This window comes from Cetorhinus maximus, chromosome 4, assembly GCF_964194155.1.
Source record: "Cetorhinus maximus chromosome 4, sCetMax3.hap1.1, whole genome shotgun sequence".
NCBI classification, from domain to species: domain Eukaryota; kingdom Metazoa; phylum Chordata; class Chondrichthyes; order Lamniformes; family Cetorhinidae; genus Cetorhinus; species Cetorhinus maximus.
In genome coordinates, this window is record NC_135882.1 from 120,407,404 (window position 1) to 120,429,612 (window position 22,209).

General features: G+C 41.7%; 1 protein-coding gene across 6 annotated transcripts in view; it reads right to left on the reverse strand.

Moving 5' to 3' along the window:
- Positions 1-22,209, reverse strand: part of mmp16a (matrix metallopeptidase 16a (membrane-inserted)) — a 280,337-nt gene that overhangs the window by 190,665 nt on the left and 67,463 nt on the right. For 3 of the 6 annotated variants that reach the window (XM_078540700.1, XM_078540701.1, XM_078540702.1), the window contains 2 exons: positions 17,469-17,617; positions 7,048-7,170 (listed from right to left, as the gene is read on the reverse strand). In XM_078540700.1, coding sequence (XP_078396826.1) covers positions 7,048-7,170; positions 17,469-17,617 — 272 coding nt within the window. Of the gene's footprint in view, positions 1-7,047; positions 7,171-15,551; positions 15,643-17,468; positions 17,618-22,209 lie in introns of those variants that run through there. The other 3 variants (XM_078540705.1, XM_078540703.1, XM_078540704.1) reach the window with 2 other exon arrangements.

Genomic DNA, 22,209 nt, shown 5'->3' on the forward strand with positions numbered 1-22,209 from the left:
TGGCAGGTGGAGAATAATGTGGGAACATGTGAGGTTGTCCACTTTGGCAGGAAGAATAGAAAAGCAGAGGTACCGAGGGACTAGGGTGTCCTTGTCCACGAATCACAAAATGTTAGCATGCAGGTACAACAAGTATTGAGGAAAGCAAACAGAATGTCGGCCTTTATGGAAAGAGGGATGGAATGTAAAAGTAGGGAAGTCTTGCTACAACTGTACAGGGCATTGGTGAGATCGCACCAAGAATACTGCATACGGTTTTGGTCTCCTTATTTAAGGAGTGATATCCTTGCATTGTAAGCAGTGCAGAGGTCTAGATGGTTCACTAGACTGATTCCTGAGAAGAAGGTGTTGTCTGAAGAGCAAAGGTTGAGCAGGTTGGGCTCACTGGAGTTTAAAAGAATGAGAGGTGATCTTATTGAAATACTTAAGGTTCTGACAGGGCTTGAGAGGGTAAATGTTGAGAGGATGTTTTATCTCATGGGGGACTGTGTTCCCCAGAACACTGTCAACAGAACACTCAGGGACAGTTTCAAAATAAGGGGTGATCCATTTAAGAAGGAGATGAGGAAGAATTTCTTTTCTCTCATAGAGTTGCTAATCTTTGGAATTCTCTTCCCTTGAAAGCAGTGGAGACTGGGTCATTGAATATATTCAAGGCTGAATTAAACAGATTTTTAATCTACAAGGTTTATGAGGGAAGGGAGGAAAATGGAATTAAGGCCACAATCAGGTCAGTGATTATCTTACTGAATGGCAGAGCAGGCTTAATGGACCGAATGGCCTACTTCTGCTCCTATTATGATATTATGAGCTTTTTTTGTCAGCTTTGCGTATGCTTCCACTTCTTTTGTCAGGAATCCTCCAACAACACAGTGGACTCGTTTACCCATCTCCCTCCACATGGATCCCTCCCACTGGCATCTTACTTCCTCTAGATCTTTTCGTTAAGCATGACATCGGCCATCTCAATTTTTTTGCTCCCCTCACTCACTCTAACCTGTCTCCCTCTGAACTTGTAACACTTTGTTCTCTCAGCCCAACACTAACATCATCATCAAACCTGCTGACAAGGGTGGTGCTGTTGTTGTCTGTTACCTAGCAGAAGCTGAATGCCAAATCTCTGCCACTTACTCCTGTACTGCCCTCTAGACCATGACTCCACTACCACACATCAAATCATTCTACTCAGGGCTGTCACTGATTTCAGCTCTTCTGGAAATCTTCCCTCCACGGCTTCCAATCTCATAAGCCCCATACCTGACTAGCCCGCTTCTGCCTTCTTCCCAAGGTCCCGAGACAGTTTCTCTGTCTCTATCATATCTGTTCTGATGTTACAACCTTTCATACCAGCACTTCTCATGTGTATTCTTTTTTTTCTCAACTGAGGATTCACGCCCAGCGTGGTTGACAGGGCCCTCAAACAGTTCCATTCCATCTCCCACACTTCAGCTCACCACCACCTTCTCAAGGGCAATTAGGGAGGGACAAGAAACACTGGCCTAGCCAGTGACACCCACATCCCATGAATGAATTAAAAAAAACCTTTCTCTCTCTCCAAGAACCACAATAGGGTTCCCCTTGTCCTCACCTTCCACCCACCAGCCTCTGTATTCAATGGATACCATTCTGCCACATCCAGCACGATGCCACCACCAAACACATCTTCCCCTGCCTTCCCCTTTCAGCATTCTAAAGGGACAATTCCTTCCCCATGACCCAGAGCTTCCGGTCGCTTATTATTTTAAATCTCCACCTTACTCTTATGCTGACCTTCCTGACCTCGGCCTATTGCAGTGTGTTAATGAAGCTGCACATGAGCTTGAGGAACAACGCCTTATCTTTTGATTAGGCACATACATCTCAGCCCTCTGGACTCAATATTGTGTTTAACAATTTCAGACCATAATCCCTAACCCCATTTTGCTTCCTATTTTGGCATATTTCGGTCTCAGCCTTATTTTTTGCTTTTGGACAGCAGCTGTTTATTATTTTGCCATTCACAACTGCGCTAGACACATCCTTTGTTTGTTTCTTTTCTTGGTCCATTACCATTCCCTTTAGCCCTACCTTTTTTCATTTAATCTCTCCTGTCTTCCATTGAATCACAGACCTTTCCTTCGGTTCTTTTTCCCATCCTTCCCCATTTAACCTTTTAAAAATGATTACCACTTAGAGGAAGCACTAAGGGTGACAAGGGCACAGAATGTACTCTGGGTGGGGGACTTCAATGTCCATCACCAAGAGTGGCTCGGTAGCACCACTACTGACCAAGCTGGCCGAGTCCTAAATGACATAGCTGCTAGACTGGGTCTGTGGCAGGTGCTGAAGGAACCAACAAGAGGGAAAAACATACTTGACCTCATCCTCAGTAACCTGCCTGCCGCAGATGCATCTGTCCATGACAGTATCGGTAGGAGTGATCACCGCACAGTCATTGTGGAGACAAAGTCCCACCTTCACATTGAGGATACCCTCCATCGTGTCGTGTGGCATGACTGCGGTGCTAAATGGGATAGATTTCAAACAGATCTAGCAACTCAAGACTGGGCATCCATGGGGCACTGTGGGCCATCAGCAGCAGCAGAATTGTACTCGAACACAATTTGTAACCTCATGGCCTGGCATATCACCCACTCTACCATTACCATCAAACCAGGGGATCAACCCTAGTTCAATGAAGAGTGCAGGAGGGCATGCCAAGAGCAGCACCAGGCATACCTAAAAATGAAGTGTCAACCAACGGATCAGGTCTAACCTCTGCAGTCTTGCCACAGTTCCCAGTCAGTAACAGTGGTGGATAACTAAACAACTCACTGGAGGAGGAGGCTCCACAAATATCCCCATCCTCAATGATGGAGGAGCCCAGCACCTCAGTGCAAAAGATAAGGCTGAAGCATTTGCTACAATCTCCAGCCAGAAATGCTGAGTGGATCTCGGCCTCCTCCGGAATTCACCAGCATCACAGATGCCAGTCTTCAGCCAATTCGATTCACTCCACGTGATATCAAGAAACGGCTGAAGGCACTGGATATTGCAAAGGCTATGGGCCCTGACAATATTCCAGCAATAGTGCTGAAGACTTGCGCTCCAGAACTTGCCACGCCACTAGCCAAGCTGTCCCAGAACAGCTACAACACTGGTATCTACCCAGCCATGTGGAAAATTGCCCAGATATGTTGTGTACACAAAAAGCAGGACAAATCCAACCTGGCCAATTACCACCCCATCAGCCTACTCTCCATCATCAGTAAAATAATGGAAGGGGTCATCAACAGCGCTATCAAGTGGCGCTTGCTTAGCAATAACCTGCCCACTGACGCCCAGTTTGGGTACCGCCAGGGCCACTCAGCTCCTGACCTCATTACAGACTTGGTTCAAACATGGACAAAAGAGCTGAACTCTTGAGGTGAGGTGAAAGTGGCTGCCCTTGACATCAAGGCCGCATTTGACAGAGTGTGGCATCAAGAAGCCCTAGCAAAACTGGAGTCAATAGGAATTAGGGGGAAAACTCTCTGCTGGTTGGAGTCATACCTAGCACAAAGGAAGATGGTTGTGGTTATTGAAGGTCAGTCATCTCAATTCCAGGACATCACTGCAGGAGCTCCTCAGGATAGTGTCCCAGGCCCAACCATCTTCAGCTGCTTCATCAATGACCTTCCTTCCATCATAAGTGGGGATGTTCACTGATGATTGCACAATGTTCAGCACCATTTGCGACTCCTCAGATACTGAAGCAGTCCATGTTCAAATGCAGCAAGACATGGACAATATCCAGGCTTGGGCTGACAAGTGGCAAGTAACATTCACGCCACACAAGCATCAGGCAATGACCATCTCCAGAGAGAATCCAACCTTCACCCCTAGATGTTCAATGGCATTGTCATCACCGAATCCCCCACTATCAACATCCTGGGGGTTACCATTTACCAGAAACTGAACTGGACTAGCCATATAAATACTGTGGCTACAAGAGCAGCTCAGAGACTAGGAATTGTGCAATGAGTAACCCACCTCCTGACTCCCCAAAGCCTGTTCATCATCTACATGGCACAAGGCAGGAGTGTGATGGAATACTCCCCACTTGCTTGGATGAGTGCAGCTCCCACAACACTGAAGAAGCTTGACACCGTCAAGGACAAAGTGGTCCATTTGATTATCACCACATCCACAAACACTCATTCCCTTCACCATCGATGCACAGTAGCAGCAGTATGTACCATCTACAAGATGCACTGCAGGAATTCACCAAGGCTCCTTCGACAGCACCTTCCAAACTCACAACCACGACCATCTAGAAGGACAAGGGCAGCAGATAGTTGGGAACATCACCCCCTGGAAGCTCCCCTTCCATCCTCACTTGGAAATATATCACCATTACTTCACTATCGCATTGTCAAAATCCTGGAACTCCCTTCCTAACAGCACTGTGGGTGTACCTACACCACAGGGACTGCAGCAGCTCAAGAAGGCAGCTCCCCACCACCTTTTCAAGGGCAACTAGGGGTGGGCAATAAATGCTGGCCCAGCCAGCGAAGCCCACATCCCATGAATGTTTAAAAAAAAACATTTCTAACATTTTCCAAGTGAAAAGCAAAATATTATAGATGCCACAAATCTGAAATGAAAACAGAAAATGCTGGAAATACTCAGCAGGTCAGGCAGCATCTGTGGAAAGAAACTGAGTTAATATTTTGGGTCGATGATGACCCTTCACCAGGATGAATGGTTATCATTGACTAGAAACGCTGGCCAGAATTTTCCAGCCCCTCACGCCAGCGGGATCTTCCGGTCCCGCCGATGTGAATGGCTCACTGGCCCCGCCGCAGGGAGGGCTGGAAAATTCCAGCCGTGAATTCTGTTTATCTCCACAGATGCTGCCCGATCTCCTCAGTATTTCCAGCATTTTCTGATTTTATTTCTAACTTTAAGGGATCACCTAACACTTAAGGCTTTGCCTGATTGACACTTTTACATGGTTGTAAAAGCAGCAGTTTTTTCAAAGCAGATTTTTGAATGGCATTTTAAGTGCATTTCAAGACTCCTTGGTTCTAGGTGGTCTTAGGTGGTGCCACAGGGGGATGAGGTTTCATGTAGGGTTTTAAAAATTTTAATAAAGATTTTTTGGAAATTATGACATTGTCACATGAGGGGACATGTAAGGGAGTTTTCTTTTCTATTTTTAATATTTTTGAAAGTAGAGGTGATCTCCCTGAGGCAGCACTTTGCCTCAGGGAGATGAGTGCGCTCTTTCGTGCGCATGCGCACGTGCATGAAAGAGCGCCATCTCAATTTTAGGAATCCCCCCCGCCTGCACAGGGAGCACATAGCACTTCCCTGCGGACGTCACGCTGGGCGGGCCTTAATTGGCCCACCCATGTAAAATGGCGCCACGCCTCCAATCGGGGGCGCCGATCAGAAGCGCGCCTGCATGCGCCCGCCCATAAACTTCCCCCCCCTAACAGGGGGGGGAAAATTCTGCCCATAGTCTGACATTTTCAATTTCTATATTTAGTCAATATATAAACTTTCAATGCCTGGCCAGTATTTATCCCTCAATGCCACCAAAAACAGATTAACCAGCTCATTTCTGCTCATGGAACCGTCCTGTGTGCAAACTAGCTACCATGTTTGCCTACTTAACAACAGTAACTTCACTTCAAAAGTAACTATATGGCTGTGAAGCAATCTGGGACATTCTAAGGAATCATATCTCATTATTGGGTAATCTTTCAAATTGAATTAACTTTAAGATAAATAGCATCCAGCAACAGAGAAAGCAGACAGCGCTATCTGACTTTCATCTCTTAAACTGCCTCAGTTAATAAGGTTACCCCTGATGAATTCATTGGTTTGGAATTATGGAGTGTGATATTAGCAGCAAATTTATTGAAGTGTTCATAGGATTTTTTTCTTCTATTTTAATCCATTTATATATCAATATCATTGTTAAAATAGAAGATAGAGAAATTTCATAAGAACATTCAAGCATATTTGTTGCCATTATTGTACAGCACAATCTTATTCCACATGTAATTTCTCACTAATCTGTTTTTGTGTTTACCAGTTACTGAACTAGAGGATCGCAAAAGGCAAATGCTTGGGAGCTTTCATCATCCCCTAATGCTGGAAATATCCTGAGCGAGGTTGCGTTAAAAAGGTATGCCTGGGATGGTTATAGTTTATACGTAATCTAGAAAACATGCGTCTGATGTCTCCTTAACTATAATTTTCCTTTAGTAATAAGTTACTGAAACAGGCAGACTGTTTTTACTCTGCAACCAAGGAATACAAGTGGATTGTATCCAACCTGTCAAAAAAGTTGGCTGTTCACTAGCTAGGTTGGACTGAAAGTTGATGTACAACATTATGCAATTGTTGAGCATCTCTGTACATCCAGTATCTCTTCCCTTTCAAAGTAAATTATGTAAAACCATCCTTCCAAATTTCTGATATGCACTAACAACAGGTTGGGCTTTCTCCCAGGAATGCAAAGTGAGAAAATTACCCTATGAGTGAAAATGTTTGCATTTTACCACTGCTTCCAGTTTGGGATGCTCATCATTATTATGTCTTCTTGTCAAAATTATGTTCACAGAATTCCAGTCTCAAACAGCTGAATGTAAGTACGGACAGCAAAACAGGGCAGCAATAATATATATATTTTCATCAAACAATTTATTCACTCCTAAAATAGTAAATATATAATAAAGCCTGTTGACATATATTCTGGTTTACACATACCCTACAGAAAATAATTTTTTACTACTCAGTGACAAACAAGTTGCTGCTGGATTCTAGGAAGTAATACTTCAGATCGCTGAAATGGAAAAGAAAAATGCCAGGGGTAAATGCCTAAAAATGAAAAAGAGTAGTATTTCAAGTGTGACCTTTGTCTTTCAGATGCTAACAGGTTGTGCATTTCCAGCATTTTCTGAATGCATTTCAGGTTTACAGCACTGAAACTCTTTTTGCTTTTCATCTTCATCGTACACATCCTGATGAATATTATGTGAAACTGCTCATTTGGTGATATGCGAGTACAGATACCTGTAGGTGATATGTTTATGATGCCACTTCTGCCCAGTTAATGCGTAACGCTTTCTTCTAACACTAAATCTAACGTTGCTGCCAAACTGGTCAGGCACACCACAGCGGGGCTTCTTCATCCAGCTGTGAAAGATAAAAGAATACATCCTTAAACCAGGTGCATTTAACAGTGAACTTTATTGCTTCATTTCTTTTCAATACAATGTATGTATTTTTAAATAAAAAACTCCATTCTAGAGCCCACTGCGTAATTCTTTAGCTCCTCAACAGGCCCTATGAGGTCGATTTCAACTGTTCTCACAAGCGGGAAACTAGCAGTAGTGGGCTCACTGCATGATTTACACCTCAACCAATTTTCCTTTGACGTCAATGGAAAACAACTGCAGGTGGGTTGTAAAACGGGTACCCAGCCTTTATAATACCCATTTCCTACCCAGCAGAGGCTTGTAAAATTAACCCCTATAATTTGCAACATATTTTTAATTGTCATTCTTTTTTAATAAATCTGATTAGATTTTTAGCCCCTTTTTAAATCAGGCTTTTGTATTATCTCAGGAAATCTCCAGAGTCAGATTCAAATTGAAAATGGCACAGGTGTAATGGCCCTGAAAATAATTCAATTGTATTTATCAATGGATTATATTTGGCCATTTAATCAGCAGGTTAGAACTGCATGATCCATTCATTACTCATAAATTCATTCAACATTCTCCATCAGTAATGATTGTCTGTTTAATATTGCGGTTCATTGCGACAGTTTTAGTGTGTTTTTCATTTCGCTAAATTAAACCTAATAATTAAAGAACATTTCTTTTACTGCTGTGATATCCATGCCACATTTTTTGGTGTACTGGATAGGCCTTCAGGTGGCTATACTTAATGGGCCAAATGTCGTGTTAATAAGTGAAATATAGGATAGAATAAGTCAAAAGTTCCATTTTCAATTATCATCTTTTGAATAATAATTGATTGTTTAGTAGAAAAAAATCCTCAATGTAATGTAGAAGGCCTGCATTTAACAGCAAGATCAATTAAGAATTAATCCTTGCTGATATTGGATGAAGTGCATTAACCACTTACTAATGTATAGTTTCTAATTTACAACTGCTGTTGGGTATATTGTGTTATGAAAAAAAATCATAAATTCTGGCATGGTGTCTTAATCTAGCCCTCTCAACATTATTCCTGACATATTTGTTAGATTTCATAATATTAACCAGTTCTGAAATATGCACATTACTTACACTCAATTTTCAAAATATGCAACTATATCTGGAGGGCCACATTTAAGGTGCTAAAAACAGTCATTACATTTTAAAATAATTAAGTTCACACCACAATAAAATTGAAACACATTTGAAAACGAGGAGATATTTAACAAGACAAACAAAACAGGTTCTCACCTCAAGGTGATATCACTATATCACATGAAGCAAGGGACAGAACAAAAAAAAAATGAAGCTATTAAGGTGTCGTTATCCACATAATAAAGTGAATTAATGAAAACTCTACATGCACCACAAGTACATCAAACCAATACCTGACTTTCAAGCACCTTGTGTTACATCTGCCTTTGTCTGGCAAATTGTACAGTCCATTTTGATAAGTGGACAGGTTCAACACGGATGCTTAAAAACTTGACTTGATTAACCTGGTTTTAAGGGCAAATATTTGTATTTAGAAAAGTGGACAAAGCAGCCATTTTTCAACTGTTAAAACAATAGTTCCAACCTGTCCATTTCCTTGGTGTGGGGGGAGGTGAGGCCTCTACATATTATTATGATCTGAATTTGTAAAACTGTGAACTTTCTCATTCATCTCATGTTTCTCTTTGCTGCAACACGTACAGTGTCAAAGTGATGCACTTGTTCCATCATTATGTCAAATCTATCATCAGAACTTATATAACATTAGATTGGTTGTAGTTAAGTAGAATTGCACATAAGTATAATAATTCACTAATAATTATGCAAATATAGTTCAATCTAAATTATGAGCAGCTCTCAGACAATTTGACACTTGTATCGAGCACTCAAAGTTCTGTCAAATGGAAAATTGTTAGCAGAGTGAGGAAATTGCGTAATGCTAATCCAGAATGTGTCAGATTCAAATTAGCAAGTTTTCTCAATTCCACTGGAGATGTAGTGAGTGGAGAAGGGGCTACAATTGATCACTGACTCCCTAAACAGGGAATGAAACATCTAATTGTCTTTTAAAGGTTTATGTAGGGTGAAACCTAATTGTGATGCCATGCAGTCAAGTAGCCTGCCAACAATCAGCCTAGACTCTTGCATGAAGAATGGCCACTTTGGTCAGGCATTAGGTCACAGAACTGGGCCTCACTAAGTTTCCACTTCCAGGAAAGGAATAAAGGAGGCCAAGAGCTTTCCAGGGTAGTGTGTGTATAAATAGCAGCAGGAGTATGAAGCACTGATCTGACCATAGGTACATCGCGTTCAGCATATTTAAGCAAGCAGGCTCAAACACAGATCATCCTTCTGCACAATGACATAAAGATTTCTGGACAATAACCTATATGGGTAGTGAAAGGACTGAAAGTGCCTTTGCTATGGTCACTTTAACATTAACATTGATTTTATTCACATAGGCTACGTTAAGTTAAATCTTTCTGTTTTGCACTTGGGCATAAACAACTAAGCATGTGGAGGAAAACTAAGCGGGTGGGTCACATGCCCATAACAGAGCTTTATTTTGTGATGCCTTCCTCCTATCACAATCATCTACTGATACCAATGATCATATTTGAATAAAGGCCTCTGAGTAAAGTACAACAGGGTAAACATTATACTTTTGATAGTATTGTTGAAGAAAGGAAGTATTTATTTTATTGCCAGTTTAGTAAAATAGACCCAGCTATCAACATAATTGAATGTTTTCACTGCATTAGACCCATTTCTTCCTATAGATTTCATGATGACCTTATGAAGGATACGACTGTCACATACTGTGGTCCAGATGTTCACCTTTCTCAATGTTTTACTAGATGCCCAAATTTCCTCAATATCTGTTATGCTATGGTTACACCATCATTGCACAAGAAAGTAACATCATTCACCAGCTGAGTAAGTTCCATACAAATTTCCTAAATTAATTAGTATAACAACTGTCGTCAGCACCGTTCACGTGTAAAACAGGTATAAGCAGCTGAACTTTTAGGAAACTTCAATAATGGTGTAATTGTTCTAAAACCCTACACAGGTACAGTCTTCATCATAATCCTGGGAATGTTTCTTCTCTCGGTTCTGGTCAAATATTTCCCCTGTTTCGATAACTTACATCTTTATTCTAAGTTGGCATGAGAATGGCAATGCAGATGTTGTTTATGCCCATCCTGGTCAAGCAGGCAGAAGAGGACACAGATGCTCTTTTTGTCAAGATTGAGGAAAGGGAGCAATGATTCTTGGGACAGTACTCTTCCAAGCTTGACAAATAAGTTATTTGCGGCACCTGAAGTGAGATGGCATGGCATTCATGGCTAGTTCCCTCTTTTCCAAGGTAGCAGAGCAGTAAAGGGAAAAAAATCAATGATCTCACCATCTCCACCTTATAAGTTGAAGGTCATGGTCCTCAGGGGGAGACACACCACCATACTGTGGAGGTAGTAGTGATTGGTGTCATCTTGCCAGGGCCAGCGGGTAACCCAACATCTGTGCCTACATACCAACACTAAATCATTAGGGCTGCAGATCTAGGATCCAAGACTAGTGGTGCTAAAGTCCTTGGGACTGATACTGCCAAATCTTAGGATAGCAACACATGCCAAGTCTCTGGCAGTCCTTGTCAAAATATGGTTAGTTACGAAGGGGAAGCATAGGATTGAGAAAGATCTGCAAGTTGTATAATTTGGATGCAAATTAATTGTTTTTCTGTAAATAAATTTTGTTTGGAATATGCTGTGCATATCATAGGATCATAGAATGGTTACACCACAGGAGGCCATTTGGCCTAACCTGCCTATGCTGCTCTCTGCAAGAGCAATTTGCCTAGTCCCAGACCCCTGCCTTATCCCTGTAGCCCTGCATTTTTTTTCTCTTCAGATAATTATCCAATTCTCTTTTGAAAGCTATGATTGAATTTGCCTCCACCACGCTGTCAGGCATTACATTCCAGATCCAACCACATGCTGCATAAAAAAATTCTCATGTCGCCATTGCTTCTTTTGTTAATTGACTTAAATCGGTGTCTTCTGGTTCTCGATCCTTCTTGTGCTGTTATTTTCAGGAAAGGGAGCGCTTATATGGTGTATCCTTTTTTCACTCAAATAATGTTTCGTAACAAAGTCACGTTGGGACAAAATGTTTGCTATGGTGCCAGAGGTAGAAGAAGGTGAAGCTGAGAGTTGCCAAAACAGGCGATCAGATGATCAAGAAGTTGCTGAATCCGGACACCTGCTGTCTGAGGCTGATGCCCATTTTGAGGGATCTATTTACTGTATGGTACAGTGTCCATCGCCTACATGAAGTCACACAGGTTCCCTGTGGCAGTTTGGAAGGAAGCGCTGCTGTAAAATTCAAAGGCCCTTGTCATTTTTATTTGCTAGAAGTGTCCAAAAGCCAACTAGGTGAAGTCATCAGATGCACAGTTCAAGTAAGAGGTTCTTGTAGGACCCATGTGGTTTATACACATGGTGACAATTGCATGTAATGGGCTTCTGTCCTCTGGTATACTGTTTGATTCTCCTGGCCTTGACATATACTGCTGGCTGCAAATCCTCCCCCAGTCTGATGGCATAGAGTGGTTTTCCCATGCTATCCCTTGTCTGATGTCAATTTGCATGTGGGTTTGGGGGTTGGGGAAGTTAGAGGTCCCAACATATTTTCTTGGGAAAAATGCAGTGATTAAGAAGTGTGAAGGGGATTAAAGAACATGTTCTTCAAAGCCTGTAATTAGTAAGTGTGATCAATTAAGTCCACTGGCTAATGTATAGATCATCTCCATATATCAAACTGTTTTACTCCAGGAGAACAATGCTACCACAGGTATTAACATGTCAAGTGCGGGCAGTTTAAATTTTTGGTTCCTTGGGAAAGAAAAATCACAAATAGGCATTTGCAAAGTTGCACACCATAACATACCCATCTTCCTGTGTAATGGTAATCAAATATACATGATTGTCTATTTCAGTCATTTCCACTCAAGTTAATCAGATGGTTTTGTGCATTTGAGATAACAGTCACACTACACCAGAAGGCAAAGATGTGTTAGAACACCTCCTCCAGGTGGTCTCACACTAAGTGCAGAATCCCAGGTTTCTGCAAATTTGGTTGCATTTACTATTCTAATTATGTGTGAGTTGGTTTGTAGCAATGCAGACTATGCAAGACAATGACAGGATTAGCAGGAGGTTGTAACTGTGCCATATTAAGCAAATGGGGCCATAAGTATATGCATACTTTTTAAACTTTAGGGGTGAAAAGTTAAATGGTATTCATTTCAGAAAACTGGTTTTGCTACAGTTATAAGAACTATAGGGTCATTACCTTTAAACTAATTGCAGCTACAGATTTTCAGGCAAATTTATTGAGCCACATTTTGCTGTCAAAATTATCGTGAAGCTAATGACATTCAGGGTAATTTATGCAAATGTGATATGGAAAATTCAGGCAAGAAGCAGATACGGGGTGAATGCCACTATCCAAAAATTGCTGTTGCAGTTGTACCACTGTCATTAGCTTTAGGAAAAGGCATTTCACTGCCTGCCTAATTATTGACATGCAATGAATGGCACGCAGTTGCTATATTTGCGAGGTAGGTACGAATGAAACAGGCTTTGAAAAGTAGGTCTTATCTTTATAAACGTAAGAATGCTTTTAAAATGCAATGATTGCTAATTATTGGCAATCAACTTCTCTGGCACTGAAAAATAATTATAACAAAGGTGAAGGCTCATTCCTATAGGTATTGCATGTTGGAGATTCTACAAATGACAATGTTAACATTTTTCTCTGTCTTTTTTTTCTCTCTTTTAATCCAATCTATCTTTGCCTATCTTTATATCTCTCCCTCTATACCTGATATGGCATTGAATTTGCCCACTCTAATTTGCATCTAATTCTCCTATGTTCATTTCTCATTCTGATTGGCTAAGGAGATCTCCTGGTGCTTGCCCTGTTTGCTCAGGTTGCAAGATGCCCTGTTTCCATCGCTGCACTTTTATCAGCTTCCACTTTTAACAACTTAGTGGGAAAAATATTTTTGTGCCAAAGGCTGCAGTGGCATCTCTAACCATTGGCAGAGACTGTTTGATGCCCTGCTGTAGCAATATCAGTCCCATTGTTCTCAATTATTTCTAGGATAACTGATTCACATTTCTCAAAACTTCCACACTTCAAAATTTAAAAACAGTCATAGAGACTCCAGTGATGTGCATTGTAATAAGCCATTTCAAAAGAAAAAATAAATGCACTGTGGCCCACGATTTTCCACTCATCCAAGTGAGCAGGCACCGATCATGAGCTGGCAAGTTCAAGAGCCAAAATGCCAGCCATAAATTGAAAGTGTGGACATCAGACATAAAACTGGAACAAATATCATGCTAAACATTGTAAACAGAGGGAGATAGAGGGCTGAGGGGAGAGAGTGGGTCAGTAAGATCAGTTTTGGATTGTCCTAGCAGAGAGTCAGTACAAACATGATGGGCTGAATGGCCTCCTACTCTATTCTAAGGGCAGAATTTTGCCCTCATCGGGCGGGCTCAGCGGGGGCGAGCAGGAGTGGTCAAGAAGCCGACCACCACCGATTGTGAAACGCGCGCTGCAACGCTCAGTGCTGCCTGTCTTGTGGGGTGGGGTTGGTGGAGGAGAACGATGGCAGATGTTAGCACATGTGCGCGGGTACCCACAGGAAAAGCTCCCTGAGGCACAGAGGTGCCTCAGGGAGATAAAGATTTTTGAAAATAAAAAAGATTTAAAAAAGTTAATAACATGCCCCCTCACATGAGCATGTTAGGAATTAGTTTGAAATTTAAAATTTTTTTTTACTGACTGAATGAAACCGTGGATGAGGTTTCGCAAAAACCCAAAGGCCCCTTGGCCTTCTCACCTGCGTGCCAACCATAAGGTTGGACGGGCAGCGAAAAGTTTTATTTAATTAGGTCTTTAATGGCCTTAATAGGCCTGCTAATTGTCAGTGGGCATGCTGCCGACTCCCCCGTGTGCCCTCCGACTGAAATATCGTGCGAGTGCAATGATATCAGGGTGCTCGTCCGATATTATTGTGCGTCATTTTATGCTCGTTCAGGTCAGGTGCGTGCCCACCTGACGAGCGGAAAATTCTGTCCTAAAATTCTATGGCGTATGTTTTTGTCTAGAAAATACTCAAATAATACTTAATAAATTGTCGTACATATTTTGCAGATGCGGTTAAGCCCTTCTGCTCAACCAAGTCAGAGTTCTTTCAAGGTTGCACAATTTAATTAATTGAAAAGAATCGAACACTGTACACTTCACAGGCAGGCTAACTCACTACTATAAAATTCCTCCTTCAATGAAAAATTAAAGAATACCTATTTTCCCCAAAAGTAGTAACTTGATAACAAATTGTGGTCACACAAGACTTTGAAACGTGTGATTCCTATGAAGACAGCTCTGTTCATGGGAAGTTAATTACAGAAACAATCAGAATTCTCACACTTATTCTTAATTGAGGAACTATGGGCCTTTTTATATGTTCCTTCAAGAAGAAAGTCTGTACTTCAGCAAGGCAGGATTAGGCACTATGGTATACCAAAAGAGAATCCAAAGCCTGAAGCAGTTACACTGCAAGGGGCTACCATTCTTAATGCTGTAACCCTGAATGCTTAAACCTGTTCTTGTTTTCCTCATGTATCCAATATATAAGAGCAAAATTAAACAGTTCAAAATGAAATGAAGAATATCTGAGTATACAGGAAGAGAATGTCTAGGTCAATATTTTGGTAGGATAGATCCCATTTCTTTAAAATATTTTTTACCCTGTCTTTGTTCTCCCCATGCCATAAAGTATGGATGGATATAAAAAAAGGCAATGGTTAATGCACAAAGTGACCAAGGCCTCTGATTTTCTATCGTTCCCTATGGCCTTTGCTCAGTAGTTCCTCTTGGATGAGACAAGTTACCACTGGATGTGGAATATTGTGATTGTGCCCCAATGTCCTACCACTCTGTTGTACAGGCTGTAGTGTAGTGCACCACTGCAGTGCCCTTGTCTCCACTTACAGTATCAGGCAGGTATGTTCTCGCTTCTTAGTGCATCAAAATCAGCTCAACTTGATGCATCAACTTTATTAAAGCACAGCACTAATTCAAACTCAGAAAATATATTAATGGTGGTTTTGGCAAAATGCCAAGTGCATACATCTAAATCTTGTTTTCACAGTGTGAACCCACATGACCTATGCTCCATGTACCATGTGAAAGGGAGCATCAGACGCATAATACATTAGCGACTCATGAGGAAGAGTTTTTATTGCCATTTTATAATAAATAAAAATTAATACAGCTGACCTTTATCCCTTTTTTCCCTTTTCGGACAGTCAGCTATCTGCCAAATTTTGTCTTCGTTCTTGCTTCAACTAGCATCATCGTCGGATCTTAACTATAATAAGAAAATTATAATTCTGACCTCACAACATAAACTCCTACTAGTGGTACTGCTAATGTCAAAATCAATGTTAAGAATGTCTCTTCTCATATTCTGATGCAGCTGTCACAATTGTCTGCTCAGTTTTGGAATCTTTTAGGCTGGGATTTTCCGGCCCTCTCATGGCGGGACCCACCGCGGGTGATTCGGCAACACAGCCAAAAGTCCATTGACTTTTGGCGGGAGCAGATAATCCCAGAGGTGGGCTGGGGCGGAAAATCCTGCCGTTTTCCAACTTAAACTATCAGACACTAAGAATTTTTTTTTAAATTCCGGTAAGGGAATCGCCATGCTGTACTATTGACTTTAAAAAATTGACAATTTGCACAGACTAACAGTTAATATTTTATGCATGTTCAAGTAGCAATAAAGGTGCTAAAATACATTCAGGGTAATTAATGTCTCTAGGGTATATCCGGTCTAATGAAATCTTAACACCTCCTAAATTGGGATTATGGAATCGACCGCTGAAGTGTATTTTTATGCTCTGATATTTCTCAAGCAAACTTCAGCCTTAACATTTTAATTAGTTGGGCAGGATGGAGTTCAAATTCAATTCTGGGAGATAAAAATACTGAATGAGGTTAGTACCTGACTGAACTTTAGCTGACTGTGACAACAAGGCTCATGTATTTCTTGCTATGAAAAATTTGGAAAAGGTTCGCTCATTGGCATTCTTACTTTTTTTTAATCTCAATTTTCTTCTCTTGAAAGCAGCTGTTCCCCATGCAACCAGGGGCTGGGATGGGTTGGCTAGTGCGAGAAATTGTACAACTGCCATTAGAACTGAGACAAGGCATGTCAGCTACAAGCTTCTTCCTGCTGCCTCACAGGTGAACTTGCCATTTTATTGAGACTTTGTTAAAATAAGAAAGCCAATGAGCGAACCTTTTCCAAATTTTTCAAAGCAAGAAATACATGAGCCTTGTTGTCACAGTTAGCTAAAGCTCAGTCAGGTACTAACCTCATTCAGCATCTAATGCCTTTGCCAAGAGATACGAAAAACACATCCCAATGAGAAAAATAACATTGAGGCACCTACTGCTCATAAACTTCAATCCGCCATCTTCTGGTTGATACTGTGACACCCAGAAATTAGTCAGCTTTCACTGGTCAACTTATAAAGGAGATGGAGCTAGTTTGAAATATCAGAAGAAATAGGAATCCACCATGAGTTTTCAATCGGACATTTTGGACAGTTTGGGTATGCTTCAGCTTCAGCAATTCCAAATAAAAAGATTCAATGAATACATACAGACTGGAAATAGTTGCAAACGATCCTTATTGTAGAAGGAAAGTTACATTTTCATCAACAACTTTGGCTTCTCAGGTTTGGCCTGGTCATTGCACAGTGCTAACTTATTACAAACCTCACACTACCTTCCCATCTTCCTTCAAGGTTGAAAATTATCTTTAAGTTGCATGCATCTGCAACTTACCGGTAAATATTTTTATTACAGCTTAGGCCTGCCTAGATGATGGTTGTGCATAGCTATGGAACAGAAAAAAATCAAACCTTTGATTTGTAGGATTGAAAGGTACGTACTGAATATAAATGATTATTTTACATTTCCTGCTACCTCCAAACATGATAACCACTACATTAATAAGTGGCATTTCCCTTAAGATGCAATGGAGAAATCTTATATTTTGTGGTTTTATTGAAAATGACAAAATTGTTGCTCTGTGAATTACAAGTAGGAGCGATCGACTTCTTCGAGCGGGCATATGCAGCACTTGTGAGCTGGTGCTGGTTGAAGAGGAAAACAGACGTTCCTTACTCTATTGTGTTTTCATCCAAAGTCCCCGTAACTTTAATTCCATAGAATTGCTGCATAGCAGCTACAGCTGTGTGCATGGACTGTGAAGAGCGCAATACTGACATTCTGGGTTCACTAGCTTGAAGATAGCCATACTTCTGTAACCATATCTGGAAAAAAAGAGATGCCAATTGATCAGTCCATTATATCCATTGAAAAAGCATCCAAATAAATCATCTTTGAAAAAAGCATACATTTCTGAGCAATGGTGGCATTGCAAACACAACGTATTGTTGAATGGTCAGAACAAATTGCTGCAGATGCTGGAGAATATGGTGGACGCACTCAGCAGGGAAGGTTGCATCCATAGAGAGAACAGGCAAGTTGTTTCAGCAATGGACTCTTGAATTCTGAGGAAGGGTTGATACCTTAATGTTTTGTCTGTTACCTCCAGTGATGCCTGACCTGCTAACCGTTTCCAGCATAATAGAACTAAGAGCAAACCCAGAAAGTCGTTCTTCACACAATGGGTAGCGAGACTCACTCTCCCTAAGACCATGGAAGGAGAATAAATTACTTTGTTTAATAGGGAATTACTTACTTGAGAGGATATAGAGAGTAGTCAGAGAACTGGGATTAAAAGGTAAAGTGCTGCCTAAGTAGCAAAATGGTGCAGCAGGCTTGATGGACCAATTGGTCCACTTCTATCGCTATGTAATACAAAATGATTTAAAATGAAACTTCAGTTGTGCATTATAACTGACTATTGGACAACAAATAACACTATTCTATATATTGCACTGGTCCAGAATAAGTAACAAGATTATTAAAATCCAATAATATAATTGCACTGTTATGAGAGGTATTGTGATCTCGGGTTGGGACCAGCAACTATTTTTAAATTAAAAATCCTAGTTATTTATTGAAAGAATGAAGCCAGAAGATCCCAAGGGTTAAAACAAAAGTATTTTTCCTATAGAGTCAAACAAAGCAAACACTAAATATTACCTTATGTAACTATCTATACTCTAAAACTCAGAATCAACGTAAGTTAAACATGAATTAACAGGCAAATTGTGGTCAATTATAAACTATAAAATACACATTAAATAACAGATACAACTAAAGCAGATCTTACGAATTGCATCGGTAGTCCACTCGGCATACATATCATCAATCTCAGTCACAAAGTCCTTCAAACTCCGTCTTCGTCATGAAGAATTTCAGCAATTCTTATAGGATTTAGCTTGATCCCCAGCAAACAGCAGCGCACAACCAACCCAAGTTCCACGGTCAGTCTTCACCAAAAATGGCACATGTCTGCAGAGCCTCCTCAACTCTGCTTACGATGGTCTGGATGGTGTAGATCCACCAATGTTATCTTCAAATAACAGAAGCAGCTGCAGCAACTGTATATTTGACTATTCTCAGCTTCTGGATCCAGCCTCCATCTTCTTCAGCCCCCCTGTATTGATCCACTGGGATCAGTAACTAAGCTCTGATGATTCTGTGCCCTTTTTATAAGGTTTCAACCAATTTCAGTCTCCCCAGACGTTCTGGTTTCCATTCTCAGTTTCAGCCTTAGTTTCCTGAGTAACTGGAAAGGTCAGTTTCCTTTCTCAGTTGCCTTTTTCAGTTAGAGCCTGTCTCAAAAAAATCAAGCTTTGAATTCACGGATTCCTTCACAAATGGCATGTTAGTAAAGTTTGCAAATTCAACATTTTGGTGGAGAAAACATATTCATGATTGGTTGATTGTGAATAAGAAATCAGGGTGATTTACCTCTGCTTTGCTCAGTTCGTGTGTGCAAAGACCCAGGCCCAAGCATCTTTAACTACTTCATCAATGATCTTCCCTCCAATATAAGGTCAGAAGTGGGGGTGTCCACTGATGATCATACAATGTTCAGTACCATTCAACACTCCTCAGATAATGAAGCAGTTTGTGCCCTCATGCAGCAAGACCTGGACAACATTCAGGCTTGGGCTGATAAATAGCAAGTAATATTCACACCACACAAGTGCCAGGCAGTGACCATCTCCTACAAGAGAGAATCCAACCATCTGCCCTTGACAGTCAATGGTATTACGATCAATGAATCCCCCACTTTCAAAACTGAACTGGACCAGCCATATAAATACTGCGGCTATAAGAGCAGGTCAAATACTAGGAATTCTGCAGCAGTGTGTACCATCTGCAAGGTGGATGCAGTAAGTCACCAAGGCTCCTTCAAAAGCACCTTCCAAATTCGCGAACTCTACCACCAAGAAGGACAAGGGCAGCAGATGCATGAAAACACAACCACCTGCAAATTCCCCCCAAGTCACACAACATCCTGACTTGGAACTACAACATTCTGCAATTCTCTCCCTAATAGGAATGTTACTTGCCACTTATCAGCCCAAACATGGATGTGGTCGAGGTCTTGCTGCTTGCGGGCACGGAATGGTTGATTATCTAAGAGCCACGAATAGAACTGAACACTGTGCAATTATCAGCGAACATCCAATTTCTGATCTTATGAATGAGGGAAGTTCATTGATGAGCAGCTGCAGATGGTTGGGCCTAAGACTGAGGAGCTTCTGCTGATATGTCCTGGGGCTGTGATAATTCACCACCAAAAACCGCATCTATCTTCATTTGTGCTATGCATGACTCTAGCCAAATAGGGGACTTTCCATTGATTTCCATTTTACCCCGCCTCCTTGATTTCACACTTGGTCAAATGCTGCCTTGATATCAAGGACAGTCACTCTCACCTCACCTCTTGAGTTCAGCTCTTCTGTCCATGTTTGGATCAAAGCTGTATTGAGACATGAAGCTGGGTCACCCTGGCAGAACCCAAACTGGCCATCAGTGAGCAGCTTATTAATGCATAAGTAGCACTGTTAACAACACCTTCCATCACTTTGATGACGATCGAAAGTAGACTGATCGGGCGGTAATTGGCCGGGTTAGAGTTGTCCTGCTTTTTGCGGGCAGGACATACCTGGGCAATTTTCCACATTGTCAGGTAGATGCCAGTGTTGTTGCTGTGCTTGAACAGCTTCACTAAGGGCATAGCTAGTTCTGGAGCACAAATCTTCAGTACTACAGCAGGATGTTTTCAGGGCCCATAGCCTTTGCAGTATCCAGTGCCTTCAGCCATTTCTTGAAATCATGTGAAGTGAATTGAATTGGTTGAAGGCAGGTATCTGTGATGGTGGGGACGCCAGAGGAACCGAGGTGCATTATCCACTTGACACATCTGGCCGAAGATAGTTGCAATTGCTTCACATAAAGGTGCTAATGAGAAATGATCAAATTGGTTTCTGTTTTGCTGATGTTCAACATTAGAACTCCTCTAAGGCCTGGTGTCATCCAAACAACAAAAGCACAGCTGGGAAATCACTGGCTGTGGTGGAGAGAGAGAAAGTTAGAACTCATAGGTGTGAGTCATTAAATTGGCATAATTAAGCCAGAGGTCATTGAGGGCTATTATGTAGACGATGAACTGGAGTGTAAGTTTGGAAGGAGAGTCGGTAGCATTCTCTGAATCCAGCTCTACTCCAAGGATGAGGCACCAAATCTAAACTGACACCTTGGGAAGAATTTTCCCCCCGTTGGGGGGGAAGTGCAGGAGCGGGCACATGCAGGTGCGCTTCTGATCAGCGCCCCCAATCAGGGGTGTACCGCCATTTAATGTGGGCGGGCCAATTAAGACCCGCCCAGCGTGACGTCTGTCAGGAAGCGCAATGCGCTTATTGTGTGGGCAGGGGGGGGGGGGGGGGGATTCCCTGAGCCGAGAGTGCACTCTTCCGCACATGCATGCGAAAGAGTGCACTCATCTCCCTGAGGCTAAGAGAGCTGCCTCAGGGAGATCAGCACCAAATTTAAAAATGGTAAGTGTACAAAAATAAAGTTTCTCTGACATGTCCCCTCCTGTAACACTGTCACATGAGTTGGGACATGTCCATCACTTTTAATCAAACTTTTATTAAATTTTTAAAAACCCTCATGAAACCTCATCCCGCCCGTGGATGAGGTTTCATGCTTTTTCTAAAGCCTGCCAGGGCTCCCGGCCTGCCCGCCAACCTTAAGGTTGGGCGGGCAGGTCCATTAATTACTTGAATTTGTTTTTAAATGGCCTTAATAGGCCACTGACAGGTCGGTGGGTGCACAGCTGATTCAGCTGAGCCCCCGCCCACCTGAAAATTGAAATGACGCGGGGTGACGTTGGGAGTTCCGCCTGATGTCATCAGCGTCATTTTACGGGTGGGCGAGCGGGCCCCGCCCCCCACTCGCCAACCTAAATATCCTGGCCCTTGGTACAATCCTAGCTTATTGGAGGTGCTACCATTCAGATAAAATCTTAGACAGAAGGGAGTGTGATCCCACAGTAGTGGATTACAGAGATAAGGAAACAGAAAATAATGTTATGATCAACTGCATCAAAGGTGATGTAGAGGTGCAGATCGGATAGGACCACAGTAAACCACAGCCATAGTCATTTAGCACTTTGACCAGGCGGAGCTTGGTGCTTGTTCTCAGTGCTGAATGCAGTGCTTTGGAGAACAAGAAGAATCCCATATGAAGTCATCTTCTGGACACTCCATATTTATAGTATGTCTGGCACTGATACCTGATATCCCAGCAGACTGTTCTTTGGGGGATTCAAACTAACAGTGTTTTTTGCAACAGATACTGGGGTAGACCCTGGAAAGTAGTATACTTGTGATCTCCTGCACCAAATTTGTTCACACATTTAATGCATTGTAGGATG